The sequence below is a fragment of the Ursus americanus genome, chromosome 10 (assembly GCF_024610735.1).
Source record: "Ursus americanus isolate L20-20 chromosome 10, mUrsAme1.1.p, whole genome shotgun sequence".
Taxonomy (NCBI): domain Eukaryota; kingdom Metazoa; phylum Chordata; class Mammalia; order Carnivora; family Ursidae; genus Ursus; species Ursus americanus.
The window spans coordinates 71,597,253-71,618,588 of NC_142136.1; the positions used below are offsets into that span (position 1 = coordinate 71,597,253).

Here is a 21,336-nt window from a genome sequence, read left to right on the forward strand (position 1 = left end):
GGTTTTTTTTTTTTTTAATACAAATTTTTGTTGTCTCTGATACAGTTTCAGGGACACAGTATCTTCCAGGAGAGCAGGTGTGGGCTTTCAGCCTTCTTTTCTTTTCCATTCTCTCGTTTAAGATACTTGCTTCTTGTATCTTCTCTATTTTGGATTCATCTTTTCAGTGCTCAGATTCACTTAGTCTCTCTTGTGTTCATAGCCTCACATGGGCTCTTCCTGTGCCTCCAGAACTTTTCTTAGTTTTGCCAAGGTCACTTGGTTGTCTCCTTTTCGGGAAGGCTTTCCTTCCTGTTTTGGCAATTCTCCTTTGGGTACTGACCTGGTGTGACCCTTCGGTGTTACACTTGGAATGATAAACACTGGATTCTAAGATATGATCTGAAACATGAGAGTGGGAAAAATGTACTTGATCATATTTGTTTTAAACAAAAAGTTGTCTGGGAACTAATAGTTCACTGCAACTGTCTAGTATAAAAAAAGGAAGTATTCTTGATAGGTATATTTTCTAGGAAGTAGATATTCATCTTTTTACAATTTACCATTTTTTATTTCTTGCTCAGATGTGTTGGGTTGTCTTGTGTCTTTCTCATAATGGCAGAATAGAGGGCGGTCAGAGAGGTGTGGTTTCCATGGTTGACCATGTAAAAATTATTTAATCAGAAACAGCCTTTCCCTGGGTTATTTTCTTTTTTCCTGTTTGCAGATGGTATCTTCAAAATGATAGATCAAAGATATCCTTCTAGTTTCAACTTAATTCTTCTTTCACTTGGATGGTTATTTTTTGGCATGAAAAAGCATTGCTCAGCTTTCTAAGAATTCACAGTAGGCAGGTTTAAGGAGGCACTTACTCTATGACCAGCAAATTCTGGGATTGGATGTCTGTTTCTGAGGATGTGATAATATATCCTAACTTTTTTTTTTTTTTTTAAAGATTTTATTTATTCATTCGACAGAGAGAGACAGCCAGCGAGGGAACACAAGCAGGGGGAGTGGGAGAGGAAGAAGCAGGCTCATAGCGGAAGAGCCTGATGTGGGGCTTGATCCCATAACGCCGGGATCACGCCCTGAGCCCAAGGCAGACGCTTAACCACTGTGCCACCCAGGCGCCCCAATATATCCTAACTTTTATTCAGAACTTAATGTTTGACCTTTAATAGACTATCCAACCTTTTTTCCTTAATGTCTTAATCAGATCTGAAGAACCAGTGGATTCACACATTGCTAGACACGTGGGGATGGGAGGTACTGTAGATTTTGAGGTCTTACATATGAGCTTGGTTACAAGCTCCAGAGAGAGAAGCATTTTGCCTCAAGTTGTTACAGCTAGTTAGTGGGAAGGCCAGGACCAGACCCAAGTCTGTCTTTGCTAAGTGCCATAATAGCGGTCTTGCCACAGCAGCTCCACAACTGACCCATTCTTCCATGAAATATTTTCCGTAAAACAACATTTCCTATTTCTAATAAAATGTTAGTTTGAATTACTAGGGTAGCTCAATCAGTTAGGCATCCAACTCTTGATCTCAACTCAGGTCATGAGTTCAAGCCCCATGTTGGGCTCCACTTAAAAAAAAAGAAAAACTATTACTCAATATTAACCTTGTTTCTTAGGCACAGCCATTAAGTTTTTTGTTTTTTTCTGATTTAATTAATTTATCCTATTAAGACTTTGTCTTTTTGAGGGGTAGAACAGGGATTTCCCGTATAGCCCTGCCCCTACGCGTGCATAGCCTCCTTCATTATCAACATCCCCTGCCAGAGTGGTATGTTGGTCATAACTGATGAACTGTACGGAAGCATCATAATCACCTAAAGTCCATAGTTTGTGTTACTGTTTACTTTTGGTTTACATTCTGAACAAGTGTATAACGATGTATTCATCGTTATAGTGTGATACAGAATATTGTCACTGCCCTAAAAATCCTCTGTGCCCTGCTTATTCATCCCTCCTTCTCCCCAACTTCCAATTTTTTTTACTCCATAGTTACCATTTTGAGTTTTTAGTTTCAGTTATTATAATTTTTATATTTAGAAGTTTGATTCAGTTCTTTTAAAAAATCTGCTTAGGCTTTAGAGTCTCAACTCTGTTCTTATAATCAAGCAATTGTTATTTCTTGGCACATATTAAGCATTTGTTTTGTATCCTGTCTGAAATAGTTCTGATATTTAATATCCAGTTCTGCTGTCTGTGCTTCTGCTGGCTTTTATTCATAGTGCTTTATTTTCCTGTTGTTTTGTGTATGTGTATGAGTTTTGATTGTGAGCTCAAATCTCTTGGAGTTTTATCTGTGGGAATTTTTTGTGGGGTGGATTAACTTCATCTTCCAGGGTGAACTTGTAATTCTGTTAGTTGTCGGGTGAAGAGGGCACCACCCACTCAGGGTCTCTTTGAATTACATTATCTGCTTGAGTGGTTTTGTTTGGGATCATACAGCTTGCGTGGATTTGGGTTACAGTCTTTCATGAGGGTCAGCTTGGGGTTATAAATTTTTGGAAGCTCTCCTCCACCCTCAGTGCCAAGGACATGTCACACGTGTTTCCTTGCTGCCTCCTCTTGTGGTGCAGGATTATTTCTTGCTCCCCTGACGTGAAGATCCAGCCCTTTTGGAATCTTAGTGTCATGCCCAGGTCTTCTGTTGGCCTTCCTGTTGTCCTAAGTTTTAGGTTTCCCTGCACTCCGTTTCATTCAGCTGTCAGAAAAGAGTGTAAAGGTCACTAGTGTTGACAAATGCCCTCAGTGTAAGATCTCTCTTTGGCATTGGCTTATTTCCCAGGGTGTTTTTTGTTTTCTGCAGATTCCTCATTTTCTTACTAGCTCAGTAAATTATTATTTTTTAATATTAAAATTCATCCACCTTCTTTTTGTTTTCATTGGGAGGGTCATGAATACCTCATTGCTGCTTTATAATGAATTCTGTAGTAATAGGTACTGAGTCTAAAGTAATCTTCTGTATAAGTTGCAAAAATGGAGACAGAACAATCAGCAAAGAATGTCTTCTTCCTTCTCTGTGCATCGTGTACTTATACAAAACAGAATCCTGGTACCTATGAAAGCTTTAGAGCAGAAGTTCTTACCTGAGCATGCCACCATTTCTTTCCTTTATCCTGGTAAAGAATCACTGATTTAATAAACCACTGTTCATTGTGGTGGGATCATATTGGATCATATTTCTCAAGTGTAGGGATGGAGAATTGTTCAGAGCCATTACTATTAGATATTATTGACTTGTTCTAGTTTCAATTTAAACCTTGGAGTGCTTGTTTGACCATTATTTGACGTGATAGGGTTTGTCAACCTTCAACAAAATCTTCAAGGGATGACATTGAGAACTCTTCTGAAGATACTAAAAGTTATACAGCAAACTTTTGGCTTGGTGGCTGTTTTTCCCCGGCTATATCTAACTAGTGTTGAAAACCAGTCAGTCATCAGATGCTTAATTACTTAGTCTCCTCCTTGCCTCTGTGGACACTCAGCTATAGGTAGAGATGTACTCTGGTTATTTCTGCAGAGAAAATCTTGAATTCATGCCATAAGAATATCCTCCTGCACATTCACAGAGTCTGCATTATACGGCATCATTATCACGGTAAGGTATATGTTACTATGCTGCACTTTAATTTCAAACTGTCATAAAGTAAATTCCATTCCCTCTTTGAACTTTCCATTTGGATCTGCTCCCCCTACTCCCATCTGTCGCTGTAATCTCCTTGTTGAATTGTGTTGTTTGGCATATATTGGTTGGCTTGGACTTCCATGGAACTTTGTGTTGATACAGTAAATGTCCTCAGAAATGTTGATTCAAGTGATTGGTAATGTTAGAATGTTGAGTTAGAAGAGACTTTAGAAATTACCTGGTCTTAATTTTCTAAACATACATAGCTGTGAAAACCTTAATTTGGGTAAAGGATTACTTGAAAACCCAACAGATAAACTTGGAGCTGGGGTTTTTGAAAATCAGTGAGGAGATCAACCCTTTTATTTAGAAAATGAAGCTTCTTAAATCCAGAAAGGTTAAATGACTATGGTTTATGGCTGTTCCCATTTTATCACACTTAACATCCTCTTCCCAGCCCTCTGATTGGATTGGGGTTTTGTTTTATTGTCAGCCTTTTGGGAAGTACAGTGACTGTACATCTGGGCTGCTTGGTAGAATTGGCCAGAGTGAGGAGATGCATTTTTTTTAATGATAGCTCTCTCATTTTTGCTTCTGACTTGTTTTCTTCTCTTATTTCTTAGCTATTGCATGGAGCAGATATATATTAACATTACTGGCTAATGAGAGTAGCTTTCTTCCCCGCCGCTCCCCCCCCCACCCCGAATTTGAAAGGAAGGAGAAGAAGGGAACCAACATTTATGGGCCACCTGCTTATGTAACAGGCACTGCCGGATGCTTTTACAGGGGTTTAAATTCCTTTCGCTTGTAGCTATCCTGTGAAGTAGTTGGTGACATTTTCCTTTTGTAGTTAAGGAAACTGAGGCGCAGAGAAGCTAATAATTTGATCCATAGTCAGACTTACCTTGAGGATGCAGGACAGCTGGAGGATTCTTTAAACAGTGCGTGAAAGTCTGTGATGTGTGGGGGTTAAGTGGGTCCTCTGGCATGGTTAGAATACACGGTCTGTGGTGTGTGATTGGCATTACACTGGCGAGAGAATGTTCACATGTTACTCTGTTCATCCTCAGGGCCAGAAGTGTTTTCCTGAGTTCTGTGTACTGGCATTTTACTGTTTTACATAAAAAGATGTCATAAGGTTGTATTTTGGATAATAGAACCTTTCTTCTTTCTCCTTCTCTTCTGCCTTGTCCCCCCCCCCCCCCAATCTCCTCTTCCGTTTTGTGGGGAAGGGGTTATGCTTATTTATTTATTTGAATAAACTGGTATCAGTTTGAATTCTTATACTATTTATTGATACTTTTCCACGTATGTGAGGAAATTTAACTTGAGCTGGCAGGGATGGGGAACGGGGCTTGCAATATTCCCACCAAGACAGATTTGTTCAGTAGCTCTTGAAGCTGATGTAATAATTGAATTTGATGTTGTTACAGAGCAGTGGATGGACAAATTAGAAATAAATGGTATCTGTAAACTAGCGATTGTATCAAGGTTTTGTAGAAAGCCTAAAAAAAAAAAAAGGCAGTATCATGTTTATATAAAAGTGCTGGATGGCTGGAGGATATTAAAGGAAATGTCTTGTTTTGGTAGAATTTGACCACCAGTCCACCAGGTCCCTTTAATCAGCACTTACAATCAGGAAGTTGAGGATGTGTTGTCTAACAGAGGTCGGGCATCCCAAGTGCAGGAGGGGAGCTCAGTCAGGAAACAACAGGGCTGGGCTTCTGAGCACGGAGGTGGTGTTCACGCCATGTCAGTGCCTTGGAGGAGGCATTGTGTGCGCGTTGTCTTGTGTGCGACTTTGCGAAGTGGTGCTCAGGTATTTTGTGAGAAATACCATGTCAGTTTTATGTACGTGGTGGTACGTTTTCTTGGGAATTTTCAAGCAACCGTATCTAGAGTTATGTTTTCAGAGTTGCTGTCGTTTCCCTTTTCAGCTGTGTTTGGAGTCCATTTAGGGGCATATGCCAGTACGCAGGGGCCCTCTGCCCCCACCTCTGCCCCCCCGCCTCTCCTTTTTTTCCAGGGACCTCAGTGCACAGAGTCGAGTCCGTCGTATTCCTGAGACCGTGACACTCGATTGTTGTCTGGGCAAGGCCCTTCTTTTGTTGTGTTTCATTTTATTTTTTTCTTTTTTTATCCTTTACCCCCAATTCCATGTCCCTGTCCTCTTTCAGCACCCACTCAAGTATGTTTTAATGTATGTTCTTCAGCCCATTTGCCATGTGCTATTTTTTATATATGTGTTAATCTAATTTTTTTTCTTTAACGTTATGTTTTTGAGAAATAGCCATGCTCTTGTCTGTAAGTCTAGTTACGTTATTCTGACTCTGCTACGTGGTATGATGGTTGTCAGCTGTGCAGTCATCAGTGCTGCTTCACACTGTGTGTGGGGATTTTTCAGGTATATACCTCCAAAGAACAGTTAGGTCATCGAATAGCTGCATACTTGGTTTCAGCTCTCCTGTTAAAGCACGTGATACAGCAGGGGCTTTAATCCATTACCTAGAAAAAAACTAACACATTATAAATATAATTTCTTGATCCAAGCTTTGGTTTCCTGAGGAAGTTCTTGTAGAACTTGTGTAGTTTTCAATCACATTATTAAAATCCTTTACTCTTCACTATCATCCTTTATTTTCTTTCAGTAATTTTAATGCGTCAAAGGGAACACAGTTTTTTTAAAGGATTTCTTTGTAATGCCTATGTAACTGTGAAAACTTTATGAAAATACTGCAAATACTGAGATTTCTGTTTTTTTCTTTTATAGGGCGCCAATGCCTCGGCATTAGAGAAAGAGATTGGTCCAGAACAGTTTCCAGTCAATGAGCACTATTTTGGATTAGTCAATGTAAGTATCCATTGATAACTTAGCCTTCACCAGTATCATTGGAAATAATTTTAAAGATGAATGCATTTCATAATTTATTAAAGGAAAATTGCTTATTTGCATCAGTAGGCTTCAGGCCAAGAAACTTGATTTGAAATTCTCTTTTTAATGGAAGGGAAACAAAGTTGCCCAAGGTCTTAAGAGTTTTAAAAGCAGTATCTTACCTGTCAGCCTAATTTTTCCTATTTTGTGCCAGAATTTTTCATAACCCAAATTTTGTATGGCCTACACCAAATGATCTCTTGATTCTCTGAGAATCCTTTAAATGTCTGTATGTAAGTGGCCCAAATGTACAGGTATAATAAACTTTTGTGAGTGCCTCCGTGTATCTGTAGAGTATTTGTCAGCTTACTTCTGGCAGTGTTCCACTTGTATAGGTAGACAAGTGCAGAATACAGGAAAAAGGTACATTCCCCAGTCCTTGTGGAGGTAATTCTAGGAATTATAGATCATTAAAACTTTGGAAGAACTTTCTTTAGAATTTTTAACTCTCTTCTGAATCATCAGCACACACCACAAATCTGTTGTAGGGTACTGTCGGGTAGCTCCATGGTGAGTGTTTTAAACTATATAGAGAGAGGTGATGATGCAGGTGACAAAGTAAGTTCCATTGAACACCACCTGTGTATCGCTGAACACTAGTATGTAATTGTGCCGTATGAGGTGGATTTCCCGCGTGGGTGATTAAAGTGATGTGGGTGTTTCCTCTTGCTCTGGGAGTCCCCTCGTGAGTGTGAAGCTTGTAACAGAATCTGCAGTCCCCACTCCACAGTGCCCCCTCCCCAGAGGAGGCTGCTCATCGCTCTGCTGGCTGTTTTTCCTGGGATTGACCCCTACTTTCTAAATAAAGTGTCTGTGCTGCTGTTAAGAACAGTCCATTGACTTCCTGTTATGGTAGGTAAGAAACTTCACCCTCTTCTACCACCATCCCTGCCCATTCTCTGGTATGGAATTAACCATTGTTTTATTTTTCCATGTCGTGAATTTTCATTTATTCTTCCCAAAGTTTTCAGCAGCGCTAACAAAGTTGAGACGACTTCCTCAGTACCAGTTTGCACTGCGTCATCCCCAAGGCATTGACATCCCTCTGGAGCCCCGTCATCCTGCCGTGCGGCCTCTGTGGCCTTCTTTGCCCTTCACCTAGACATCCCTTCGCTTCTCTCCTTCCCTAGAGTCCCTCTTCTGATTGGGTTTTTCCCTGCTCTGTGGAACACATTCTGTAGTAGCTTCTTCAGGGAGTGTGCACAGGAGGTAAACTTTGAGATCCTGTGTATTTAAAAATGCTTTGGCTACTGTCGAAGCTAGATATGGATCCTAAGTTAAAACCTTCCTTTAGAATATGTAAGGGATTACTCTCTGGTTTTCTGGCTTCTGTTGACGTCAACAGGGCTGATGCTGTTCTGATTCTTCATGTCTTCTGGGTGTGGCTTTTTCCCTTTTAAAAAATGTTTTGGCAGGCTTTCAGAATGTGGATGGATAGCCACAGTGTTCTGAAATTTCATGATGCGTCTTTGTGTCGTTCCCCCCCCCCCGCCGTTTCTGCATTGGCTGTTTATCAACCCATTTAGACATTTTCCTTTTCCTCAGTTCTAGAACATGTCCGATACTATTATTTGGATAATTTCCTTCCTATCAGTGTAATCTTTGTTCTTTTTTCATATACTCTTAGTTGCATATTGAAATGCAGACTGATTCTTTGTTTTTCCTGGTTTTTCTTCCATTTTTTGATCATCTGATATTGTTCTACATTTTGGACTATTACTTGCCCTTTTTTGTCCAGTTCATTGCACTTCTTATTTCATAGAGTGTTACCTTAATTTTTTGACCTTGTTTTATGAAAGCAATATTCTCTGTTATTTTTCTCAGGATATTATTTGTAATTTTGGTTGTTGAGGTTTTCTTATGCTTACTGGATTGTTTTGAAACCATCCTTCCTCTCCACCACCATTTTAAACTCTGTCTTTCCTAGTGGAAGGTTTTCTCAAATTTCATTAATATATAAAATGAAATTCTGAAAAGCTGATTGGAACTTGGTGTATTATGGGTGGAGCTTGTCTGCTATGGGTTTCCCTGTGGGGTGACCCCTTGGCAAGCAGGCTTTAGAAATAGCTGCACACCACCACCACCCCCCCCCAGTGGCTAGAGCATTTCCTCTGGGGCTATTAATTGGTATTGAGGGACTTTCAGTTTCTGTTGAGGGGTGGCTTAGTTCAGGGTTTTGTTGAGCCCTCTGTTCGGTGCCTCACTGCTGTCCTCTGCTGTCCTTAAGGGCTCTTGAACCAGACTCTCCTGTGCAGCTTCTGTGGAGACTAAACCTGCGGTTGAAAAGAAGGTCAAGAATCTAGGGGTCTAAATGTCCTTTTAAAAGACTTCTAACCAGACCTGTGTTTTTAGGTGAACCCTTACCCCCCCCCTTTTTTTTGGCCTTTTGAGTTTTTGCTTAATTTATTCCTTTACTGTCATTTTATTGGGGTTTTGTGGGGGGAGGGTGGGTGGGGAGTTGACTGTTTAATTTCCCTTGTTAACACGACCTGGCCTCTACTTCTAAAATCTAAAATGCTTGCGCTTACGTACAGAGTTGTCTGTGATGAGAAGCCTGGGGTACATTCTGGCAGTGGCGGAACCCCAGCTGCTTCATTCTCATGAACTGCTTCCCTGCAGCTCCCACCCGTACTCGGTTCACGCTCTAAAGCTAATGTGTGTCTTGAATTGTAGGAAAGTTGTGCTCATTGATAGTGTCACAGAAGAACCCATTTACTTCAGCACAGGAGTATTTTATATATTGAAGGCTGTTTTATCTTTAATCTTCTCCAGTTTAAATATTTCAGTCTCTCCATTTCGTGTCTAACTTTTTTGTAGATAGCCGCAGAACAACTAAAACAACATCCTCAAGAAAATCTTACTATAAAATGAGTTCTAAAAGTCTTTTCTTTGTTGTTGTCTTGTTTTTACTCTGCTGTATCACTTTGAGTATACCAATGTATTCTTCTCTGAAGAATCTCTGAATTAACTAAGCTACCTTCTCCTCCCCCCCCAAAGCTCCACCCTTCATTTATAAATAGTGTGATTAACTCCATAAATTTTTTAAAAAGGAGGAAGGGGGAGGGAAACAAAGAGAAAGAGTGATGATATTTTAAGAGCTGAAAAACAGGACCTATAGAAAAAAGTTAACGGTATAGAACACAGTTGCAAGGTAGCCTGAAAGTTTAAATCACAGAAAGAGTTAATCACTGAACTAGTTCTGCTGCATCTACTCTGACCACCAATTAATTTTTCAATATAATTCAGGTGTTCATCAATCTTTCATAGTTGGAGCCCTGGCTACCTTAGAGATCCCAGTTCTTCCTCATAATAACTAGGCACAGAGATCAGAAACTACATTTCTACCTATCAAATGAGTCTCTGGAAGGGATAAAAGACAAAGCTTCCTCTAAAGGTCTCTTACTAACTTCATTACCTCCTGTTCTCCTGGGTTTTACTGAATCTCGGTTAGTCAGCTTCGGGCAGAAGCACAAATACCACTCTTTTAATTTGGATGGATCCATGGGGAATAATAAAAATAAAACCTTCTTAGAAATCCTTTTTTTTTTTTTTTTAATGGGCAGAAGAAAAATAACCACAGTTTGATTAACTAACAGAATATTCAACATAGGGGTTACTTTCAACATTCTTAATATAACCCATTTTCCATTACTTTCAGTTGCAGTTATCTTTTTCTTAGAAGAATATTTTCACAAATGATAGCTTTTATGCCAGTTCACTCTTAATAGTTCTGCTGTCTATCAGTGTACTTTGCATAATACATAGAGTGGGGATTTCCTGTTGTTTAACTCTTGTGACTGCTCTAATATTTTTGATGTTATTGGAAATCAGAGAGGAGAAATACTAGTGTGGTGTGGGGGTTCAGAAACTGTCTTGAGTAGGCAAGGGAGCCTTTTGGAAGCTTTCTTTTGTACCAGAATATCCTACTTAAATGTCACCTGTTTATAGGATCAGCTAAATTCTTTGAAAATGACTTGTTTTAATCTGATGAACAAGATTGCCTTTTTCCTCTTATATCTTGTAGCCAGTGAGTACTTATTTTCATAAAGTTGATAGAAAAGGAATGATTTCAGTTAATAGTATCTCTTTCCTACTTTTTGTGCAGTCTACATTTTTATTTAAATAGCCTTTTTTCATTGTTTTATTATATGGTTCTGTATTAATTTTCTAATACAGTAGGAGCCAATAGACATGTGGCCTCAATAAATCTATTTGTGAGTCTACAGTGGAATGTGCTTTTCCGTAAAATCTTTGTTACAAAATAACAATTGTGTTCCTAGATCATCTTACAAAAGGCTTTTAAACCAAAATTGCTAGTAGTCATTGGTTGGAATTCTGGATCCAGGGAACAGGAGCCATTATGAAGGAGAGAGAGAGACCAATAAAAATGAAACTTTGTTTCCATTTGTGGGTTATAAAGTTGATTAGGCAAATGTCTCTTGGTTCTGTTTTTGTTTGAATCGATTCATTCTCATTTAGTTTCTCTCTGCCTGATGGCCATAGGCTCCTTGAGGGTTGTATTATCAGAGATCCCAGAGAATGTTCATATGAGACCTGATGAAACAATTCTGCCCCAAGTACTCTGCTGAAGTTGGATCAAGTGTCCAGCCCTGCTGCAGGGTCTGTAAAAGGGTTTGTGATTGACGAGCCTTCAGAATTTATGTAGAGAAGTCACTTTCTGTAAGGAAGGGTGGGACAGTGGAGTAAGGGTGTGGGGTGAGGAATGGGTGTCCACTAGCATATGGAAGAACACTTTCAGATTAGGTCCAGTTGACTGTAGTGAGAATGGTGGATAGAGGAATGTGGGGTATAGTGTTAAAAAACAGGGCCACCTAAACAAACTGTGGTAGGGGAAGAGGGTCTTCCCTTAGAAGGGGATGTTCATAGGACAGGCGTCATTATCCCCAGCCTCCAGCATGGGAGACAGTGAAACATTTAAACATTTTAAAACATTTTTTGAAGGCAATACCGTTGACATAATGGTGATAAACACCAGTAGTCTCAAATTTATATATGTAAGATGAGCGATTGGGCTGTGGGAAGAAATAAAGAATTGCTAATGTTTATTTTTATCTAAAAATGAGAGATAAGCCTTACTAATTCTTGCTTTTCAAGATTTATTTATTCATTTTATAGAGAGAGCAAGTACAAGCCAGGGTGTGTGGGAGGGACAGAGGGAGAGGGAGAGAGTCTCAAGCAGACTTCTTGCTGAGTGTGGAGCTTGCTGAGTGTGGAGCCCACTGAGTGTGGAGTCCAATGCGGGGCTCAATCCCAGGACCCTGAGATCATGACCTGAGCCAAAATCCAAGAGTCAGATACTCAACTGACTGAGCCATCCAGATGCCCCAGCATTACTAATTCTTTTTTTTTTTTCCTGCACGTCCCTACATTTCTTTTTTTTTTTTTTTAAATTTTTTATTATATTATGTTAGTCACCATACAGTACATCCCCGGTTTCCGATGTAAGGCTCGATGATTCATTGGTTGTGTATAACACCCAGTGCACCATGCAATATGTGCCCTCCTTACTACCCATCACCGGTCTATCTCGTTCCCCCACCCTCCTCCCCTCTGAGGCCCTCAGTTTGTTTCTCATAGTCCGTAGTCTCTCATGCTTCATTCCCGCTTCTGATTACCCCCCTTTCTTTATCCCTTTCTTCCCCTACTGATCATCCTGGTTCTTACGTTCCATAGATGAGAGAAATCATATGATAGTTGTCTTTCTCTGCTTGACTTATTTCACTTAGCATTATCTCCTCCAGTGCCATCCATTTTGCAGCAAATGTTGAGAATTCGTTCTTTCGGATAGCTGAGTAATATTCCATTGTATATATGGACCACAACTTCTTAATTCAGTCATCTGTTGAAGGGCATCTCGGCTCCTTCCACGATTTAGCTATTGTGGACATTGCTGCTATGAACATTGGGGTGCATATGGCCCTTCTCTTCACTACGTCTGTATCTTTGGGGTAAACACCCAGTAGTGCAATGGCTGGGTCATAGGGTAGCTCAATTTTTAACTTTTTAAGGGACCTCCACACTGTTTTCCAGAGTGGCTGTACCAACTTGCATTCCCATCAACAATGTAGGAGGGATCCCCTTTCTCCACATCCTCTCCAACAATTGTTGTTTCTTGCCTTGTCTATTTTTGCCATTCTGACTGGCGTAAGGTGGTATCTCAGTGTGGTTTTGATTTGAATTTCCCTGATGGCTAATGATTTTGAACATTTTTTCATGTGTCTGTTAGCCATTTGTATGTCTTCATTGGAAAAGTGTCTGTTCATATCTTCTGCCCATTTTTTGATTTTTTTATTTGTTTCTCATGTATTCGGTTTGAGAAGTTCTTTGTAGATCTTGGATACCAGTCCTTTATCTGTAGTGTCCTTTGGAAATATATTCTCCCATTCCGTGGGCTGCCTCTTAGTTTTTTTGACTGTTTCCTTGGCTGTGCAGAAGCTTTTTATCTTGATGAAGTCCCATAAGTTCATTTTATCTTTTGTTTCTCTTGCCTTTGGGGATGTGTCATGAAAAGGGTTGCTTTGGCCAATGTCGTAGAGGTTGCTGCCTATGTTCTCCTCTAGAATTTTGATGGATTCCTGTCTCACATCGAGGTCTTTCATCCATTTGGAGTTTATTTTTGTGTATGGTGTGAGATAGTGGTCAAGTTTCATTCTTTTGCGTGTAGCTGTCCAATTTTCCCAGCACCATTTATTGAAGAGACTGTCTTTTTCCCACCGGATGTTTTTTCCTGCTTTATCAAATATTAGTTGCCAAAGAGCCGAGGGTCCATTTCTGGGCTCTCTGTTCTATTCCATTGGTCTATGTGTCTGTTTTTATGCCAGTACCATGCTGTCTTTGTGATCACAGCTTTGTAGTACAGCTCAAAATCCGGCATTGTGATGCCCCCAGCTTTGTTTTTCCTTTTCAACAGTTCCTTGGAGATTCGGGGCCTTTTCTGTTTCCATACAAATTTAAGGATTATTTGTTCCAGTTCTTTGAAAAATGTCCTCGGTATTTTGATCGGGATAGCATTGAAAGTGTAGATTGCTCTGGGTAGCATGGACATTTTAACTATGTTAATTCTTCCGATCCATGAGCATGGAATATTTTTCCATCCTTTTATGTCTTCCTCAGTGTCTTTCAAGAGTGATTTATAGTTTCTAGAATATAGGTCCTTTACGTCTCTGGTTAAGTTAATTCCAAGGTAACGTATGGTTTTTGGTGCTATTGTAAATGGGATGGATTCCCTAATTTCTCTTTCTTCGGTCTCGTTATTCGTGTATAGAAATGCAACTGATTTCTGAGCATTGATTTTGTATCCCGCCACGTTACTGAATTGCTCTATAACTTCTAATAGTTTGGGAGTGGCTTCTTTTGGGTTTTCCATATAGAGTATCATGTCATCTGCGAAGAGAGACATTTTGACTTCTTCTTTGCCGATTCGAATACCTTTGATCCCTCTTTGTCGTCTGATTGCTGTTGCAAGGACTTCTTTTTTTTTTTTTTTTTTTTTAAAGATTTTATTTATTTATTTGACAGAGACAGAGCTAGCGAGAGAGGGAACACAAGCAGGGGGAGTGGGAGAGGAAGAAGCAGGCTCCCAGCGGAGGAGCCCGATGTGGGGCTCGATCCCAGAACTCCGGGATCACACCCTGAGCCGAAGGCAGACGCCCAACGACTGAGCCACCCAGGCGCCCCTGTTGCAAGGACTTCTAGTACTATGTTGAATAATAGTGGCTAGAGTGGGCATTCTTGTCGAGTTCCTGATCTTAAGGGAAAGGCTTCCGGCTTTTCCCCATTGAGAATAATATTTGCAGTAGGCTTTTCATAGATGGCTTTTATGAGATTGAGAAATGTACCCTCTATTCCTACACTCTGAAGGGTTTTAATCAGGAAAGGATGCTGTATTTTGTCAAATGCTTTTTCGGCATCAATTGAGAGGATCATATGGTTCCTGAGTCTTTTCTTGTTGATATGATGTATCCCGCTGATTGATTTGCTAATATTGAACCACGCTTGCATCCTTGCATCCCAGGTATGAATCCCACTTGATCATGATGGATAATCCTTTTAATGTACTGTTGGATTCTATTAGCAAGTATCTTGTTGAGGATTTTGGTGTCCATATTCATTAGGGAAATCGGTCTGTAATTCTCCTTTTTGAGGGGGTCTTTGCCTGGTTTAGGGATCAAGGTAATATTGGCCTCATAGAATGAGTTTGGTAGCTTTCCTTCTGTTTCTATTTTTTGAAATAGCTTTAGGAGAATAGGTATTATTTCTTCGTTGAATGTTTGGTAGAATTCCCCAGGAAAACCGTCCGGGCCTGGAGTTTTGTTATTTGGAAGGTTGTTTATCACTGACTCAATTACTTCATAATTAATTGGCCTGTTTAAGAAATCAATTTCTTCCTGTTTCAATCTTGGTAGTTTATAGGTTTCCAGGAAGGATTCCATCTCTTCCAGATTGCTTAGTTTATTGGCATATAGCTGTTGATAAAAATTTGTAATAATCCTTCCAATTTCAATAGTGTTCGTCGTGACCTCTCCTTTTTCATTCATAATTTTAATAATCTGGGTCCTTTCTCTATTCTTTTGGATAAGTCTTGCCAGTGGTCTGTCAATTTTATTGATTCTCTCAAAGAACCAGCTTCTAGTCCTGTTGATCTGCTCTACTGTACTTCTGGTTTCTGATTGATTGATTTCTGCTCTAATTTTGGTCAGCTGCTTCCTCGTGCGTGGATTAGGCCTGTCCCTTTGTTGCTGTTCCAGCTTCTTGAGGTGAGAATATAAAAACTGCATTTTAGATTTTTCTGTTCTTTTGAGTGAGGCTTGGATGGCTATGTATTTCCCCCTTAGGACTGCCTTTGCAGTATCTCATAGGTTTTGGACTGTTGTATTTTCATTCTCATTGGTCTCCATAAATTGTTTAATTTGATTTTTGATTTCCTGGTTTATCGAGTCATTCCTGAGCAGGATGGTTCTTAGTCTCCAAGTGTTTTAGTTTCTTCCAAATTTTTCCTTGTGGTTGAGTTCCAATTTCAGAGCATTGTGGTCTGAGAATATGCAGGGGATAATTTCAATCTTTTGGTATCAGTTGAGACCTGTTTTGTGTCCCAGAACATGGTCTATTCTTGAGAATGTTCCATGGGCATTAGAATAGAATGAGTATTCTTTGGTTCTGTGGTGTAGTGTTCTATATATATCTATGAGGTCCAACTCGTCGAGTATGGCATTCAAAGCCTTTGATTCTTTGCTTAGTTTTTGCCAGGGTGTTCTGTCTATTTCTGAGAGTGGAGTGTTGAGGTCCCCTACTATTAATGTATTTTTATCTATATGTCTCTTTATTCTGGTTAAGAGTTGGCTTGTGTATCTTGCTGCTCCCCTGTTGGGAGCATATATATTTATAATTGTCATATCCACTTGTTGAATACTTCCTTTAAGAATAATATAGTGCCCTTCTGCATCTCTAACTATAGTCTCTAGTTTAAAATCCCATCTATCTGATATGAGAATTGCTACCCCAGCTTTCTTTTGAGGTCCATTTGCGTGAAAGCTGGTACTCCATCCCCTTACTCTCAGTCTGAATGCATCTTTGGGTTCGAAATGAGTCTCTTGTAGACAGCAAATGGATGGGTCATTTCTTTTTATCCAATCTGCAACCCTGTGGCGTTTATGGGAGCATTTAAGCCATTCACATTGAGACTGAATACTGAGAGATATGATTTTAATGATGCCATGTTGCCAGTAAAGTCTTTGTTTGTATTGGCTGTGACTTTCTGTTCTGTATCACTCTTGGGGCCTTTTTACTTTTATAGAACCCCCCGTAATATCTCCTGTAGGGCTGGTTTCGTGGTTACGAAATTGGTTAGTGACTGGCGATTCTGAAATGTCTTTATTTCTCCATCAATTCTGAACGACAGCCTTGCTGGATAAAGGATCCTTGGCTGCATGTTTTTCTCTGAAAGAGCTTTAAATATGCTCCCCCAACCCTTTCTCTCATTCCAGGTCTGTGTAGACAGGTCTGACGTAATTCTGATGCCTTTGCCTTGGTACGTGAGAAGTTTCTTTGCCCTGGCCGCTTTCAATACTGTATCCTTGGATCTAATATTTGCGAAATGCACTATGACGTGACGTGGCGTAGGTTTGTCGTGGTTGAGCTTGGGAGGGGTCCTCTCTGCCTCTTGGACACGAATGTTTGTTTTCCTCGCTAGATTAGGGAAGTTTTCAGCTACAATTTGTTCAAATATCTCTTCTAGACTTCTGTTTTTCTCCACCCCCTCGGGGATGCCGATGATTCTAACATTGGATCGTTTCATTGAGTCAGTAATCTCCCGTACCTACATTCGTGGGCTTGGAATTTTTTAAGAGCAGCTTTTATTTTGTTTTTTTTCTCTATTAACCCATCCTCCAATTCACTAACCCGTTCCTCTGCTTCTGTGACCCTGGCCGTCAGAGCCTCTAGTTTTGCCTGCATTTGGCTCATAGAATTTTTAATTTCTGTCAGATTCGCTCTCATTTCTGTCCTTAGGGATTCTATATTCTCAGTAACCTTTTCGTTAATAGTTTTTTCAATTCTACTCATCATTTTGACCATCGTTACTCTGAATTCCATTTCTGATAATTTGGTTACATCCATATCCATTATTTCTGTGGCACAGGCCACAGACTCACTGTCTTTTCTTTGCTGGAGGGGGGGGGGCTTCTCCTTCTTGTCATTCTGATGAGGAGAGGTTGCGGGGTTGTCCAGAGCCGAAATTATTGACTGGGTTCCAGGCCGTGCACCTTGTTTTATAGGGATCTTAGGGATGTGGGCTTCTTCTTTAAAGATTTTATTTATTTATTTATCTGAGAGAGAGAGACAGACAGTCAGCAAGAACGGGAACAGAAGCAGGGGAGTGGGAGAGGAAGAAGCAGGCTCCCAGCAGAGGAGCCCGATAAGGGACTCCTTTCCGGAACGTCGGGATCACGCCCTAAGCCGGAGACAGGCGCTCAATGACTGCGCCACCCAGGCGCCCCGGGTTGTGGGCTTCTTGATTTTTCAGCCTGCCTTCTGCCTTCTGGGGGAGGGGCCTGCCGCACCGATACTCAGGCAACCCTGTTTGGGTAGAGTCTCCGTGTCCCCTGCGAGGGGGGTTGGGGATGGGCACGCTGTGAGCCGGTATTTCCAGGCTTTTGTTCTCTGGCGGCTTTCCCTGGCGGTTTGCTGTGCCTCTTCTGAGAGTCAGAGTGGCAGCGGCCGAATCCCAGCCTCTGTCTCAGAACAGAGGGATTGCGGCCCGTTCTCCACTGATGTTCTGGCCACTTTAACTCCGTTACTGTTGGTGCTGCTCAACCCTGCAGCGTCCCGGGATGTGCGCCCCACACCTGGTGTCCCTGCCCTCATTTCCAGGGCCGGCGCGTCTCTGTCCTTTGTTTTTCTAACGCCACCAGCCGCCCCCGTGCGCTTCCGGATCTCTGGGTCTCAGTCTATGCCCGGTGAGCACACCGGTATTCCGGAGTTCCGTGAGAAGCCTGGTGGCGCGCTCTCCCGGCTCAGGGTCTCAGTCTGCTGTTTCGCGGGTGCCGACCGCGAGTCCGCCCGCTCCCCCATGCAGGTGGCCCGCCAGCCGCCCCGCGCGCGCTCCGGGAGCCCCCGGTCTCAGTGTGGATCCAGTGAGCACACCGGGATTCCGGAGTTCCTCGAGATGCCTGGTGGCGCGCGCTCCCGGCTCACCGGTCTCAGTCTGCTGTTTCGCGGGTGCAGGTCCCCGAGCCCGCCTGCTCTCCCGTGCAGGTGGCTACTGCTTCCCGGTGCCCGAATGCGGCGGCTCCCTCCCCCTTCCGTTTATCTTCCGATATCTGTGCACGATTTCAGGGCTCCCTGCTTCGTACCTCAATACTCAGCGCTGGAGATGTTCATTTGTAGAGATCCAGATGTATTTTCCTGTGTCTCAGGCCGATTCTGTGGTTGTTTAGGCTGGTCTGGTACCTATCCAGCTCGACTCAGGGGACCGGCTGAAAAAGGGGTCCCCTACTCCTCCGCCATCTTAACTCCCTCCCCCAGCATTACTAATTCTTAATAAATGGATGATACTGGTATCCGTACTCTATCCATGTGTGAAGTTGTCCTGTGACACTTCAAGTTCCATAGTGCCAAAGAGTTGACACTATACCCATCTATTATCCACTTATGTGGTTACAAACTATTATCATTTTAATGTAGTTTTAGAGATTATATGATTTAATTTCAGTTAATCTGATTTTTCGAAATGGACAAATAACTTAAAAAGATGGTTTCAGAGTAACAATGCAGTGATGAAGTCCTGGGAACTGTTGTTAGTGCTTCATGTGGATTATTAAGTTAATTCTTTACAAGATTTTAGAAGGTGGGCACTGTATTATAAACCCCATTTACAGACGAGGAAGGAGATGAACAGAGTGGTTTAGTAGTTTCCCAAGGTCAGAGAGCAGAACCAGACTCGAACCTAGACAGTTTGGTTTCAGATCCTGTGTGCTTAGTTACTGTGCTGTGCTGCTCTCAAGGCAGATAATTACTCAAATGAATTCAAACAAATTTGGTAGATAGGATTGAGAATTTAATTTAGAAAGTAAAGTGAGGCCATAAAAGAAACTTTCCCCCTTGGACCTATCTATGTATCTGTGTATCTATCTTCGATTGCCATTAAAACCTCATATCCAAATAACTGAACATAAACTCAGACTGTTAATTGGAGTATTAAAATCTGTAACCCACAGTGTACCAAAAGGCATACTCAGTTTTATTCCTCTCACTTAAATGGTAATAATTTTTAGTGAAAACAAAATTAACGTAAATAAGATAAAAATTTTACGTATTTACTTTGTCTTAATCACATTTGTTATACAGTTTGGCTATTGAACAACACAGGTGTGAGCTGTCCGGGTCCATCTATATGCAGATTTTTTTTTTTTTTTGGTATAAATACAGTATAGTATTGTAAATGTATTTTCTTTTATGACTTTTTTTTTTTTTAAAGATTTTATTTATTTATTTGACAGAGAGATAGAGACAGCCAGCGAGAGAGGGAACACAAGCAGGGGGAGTGGGAGAGGAAGAAACAGCTCCTAGCAGAAGAGCCTGATGTGGGGCTCGATCCCCTAACGCCGGGATCACGCCCTGAGCCGAAGGCAGACGCTTAACCGCTGTACCACCCAGGCGCCCCACTTTTATGACTTTCTTAATAGCATTTTCTTCTCTCTAGTTTGCTTTGTTTTAAGAACATAGTATATAATACATATAACATCCAAAATATGTGTTAGTTGATTTTTATAGGTAAGGCTTCCGGTAAACAGTAGTCTACTATTAGTGAAGTTTTTGGGAAGTGGAAAGTTATACGCAGATTTTTGACTGTGTGAGGGGTCTGCACCCCTAACTCCCACATTGTTGAAAGGCCAACTATATGTAGTGTGTATTTTTATGTATATAAATTTTACATTTTATAAAAGTATATTTTAATGCATATAATGTAGCACATAATTTTTATATGTATTTATTAGGGATGTGTGTTCAAATGATCTTAGGGATGGGGATATGATAAATATTTGTGGAAGGGGCATTCATTTTAAAACTAGGAGAAAAAGGCATTAGAGAAAGCGAGCATAGGCCATTGTGTTCAATAAGGAACTGAAAAATCAATGCTCAGACCTTAAACGGTGGCGGCTTTTTAAAATTTGTTTCCCCTGATTTTAAACCTGGTTATACCTTTGATCTTCAGAACAAGCTGAGAAGACACAGGGTAGGTTTCAACCCTAAAGCAATGTCTTTTTTAGAAATTGAGCATTCGGAAACAAAAGTGGGGGGGGGGATCATCCCAGACAATCTTTTGCATGATATACACACGAGAAACATACTATTTTTAAGTTTTAGGAACTTGAAAGTTACTATCAGGGAAGCTGAAGGAAAAGTTTCAGAGTTACGAATAAGATTGAAAGTTATTGCTTATTCTGGAGAAACTTGCAGTAGTTTCAAGCTTTAATTTTTCTTTAATGGGATTGATGAAGATAAGTGCAGGACCATAAGAGAAGACCTCAGAGAATTGATCATAATGCTTCCTATTGCTTTATGTTCAGAAGATGAGCAAGAGTCTGCATTCCAGCATTCTGTACAAAATAGTAGACTCCTTCGGGTTCCTTAGCTTATTCCATTTGCTTCTTTTTATAAGTTGGTCAACCTTTATTATAAATTTTCCTAATATACTGTGAGGGGCTATGTTTTGTTTTTACCTACTCTGTGGAAGTCGTTAGAATCCCTATTGCTTATTCTTTCTAAAATTTTTTTATTTTTACTTAATTTTTATTTATTTTCCCTGTTGCTTATTCTTCAGTAAAAATGTCCAAAGAATGGAGATTGAATCTTCTCTTCAATTGGCAGAGCCATAGTTTCTTGTTCATTAGCATCATTAGGCTGTGATACAAATACTAGTATTTTTAAGACTAATTAATACTGAACAATTGGGAAATTAATCTTAGTAATATTGTAGATTCTACTGCAGGTGTACTTAGCCCCTGGATAGGCTTTATTAAATAAGTATATCCATAGTTATATTTATCAGTAGTATCAATGCATCGTCTGCTTATCATCTACTTCTTTTAGCATTTCCCTGGAAAGCCTTTAAAGCATCTGTTTTTATGAAACCACTTCTTGGCTCTGACCACCAATATGAATGTAAAAATCATGTATCCTCACTGGGCCTCAGGCTCTGTTTTTTTGTGGTATTGTTTAACTCATTTCTCTGTTCCTTGAATGTCTTGTAAATTGGTAGGTAGGTCTAGA

At 40.5% G+C, this 21,336-nt stretch overlaps 1 protein-coding gene across 1 annotated transcript in view; it reads left to right on the forward strand.

Moving 5' to 3' along the window:
• USP12 (ubiquitin specific peptidase 12) overlaps positions 1-21,336 on the forward strand; it is a 103,209-nt gene that overhangs the window by 43,675 nt on the left and 38,198 nt on the right. The window contains exon 2 of the mRNA XM_045797063.2: positions 6,385-6,465. Coding sequence (XP_045653019.1) covers positions 6,385-6,465 — 81 coding nt within the window. The remainder of the gene's footprint in view (positions 1-6,384; positions 6,466-21,336) is intronic.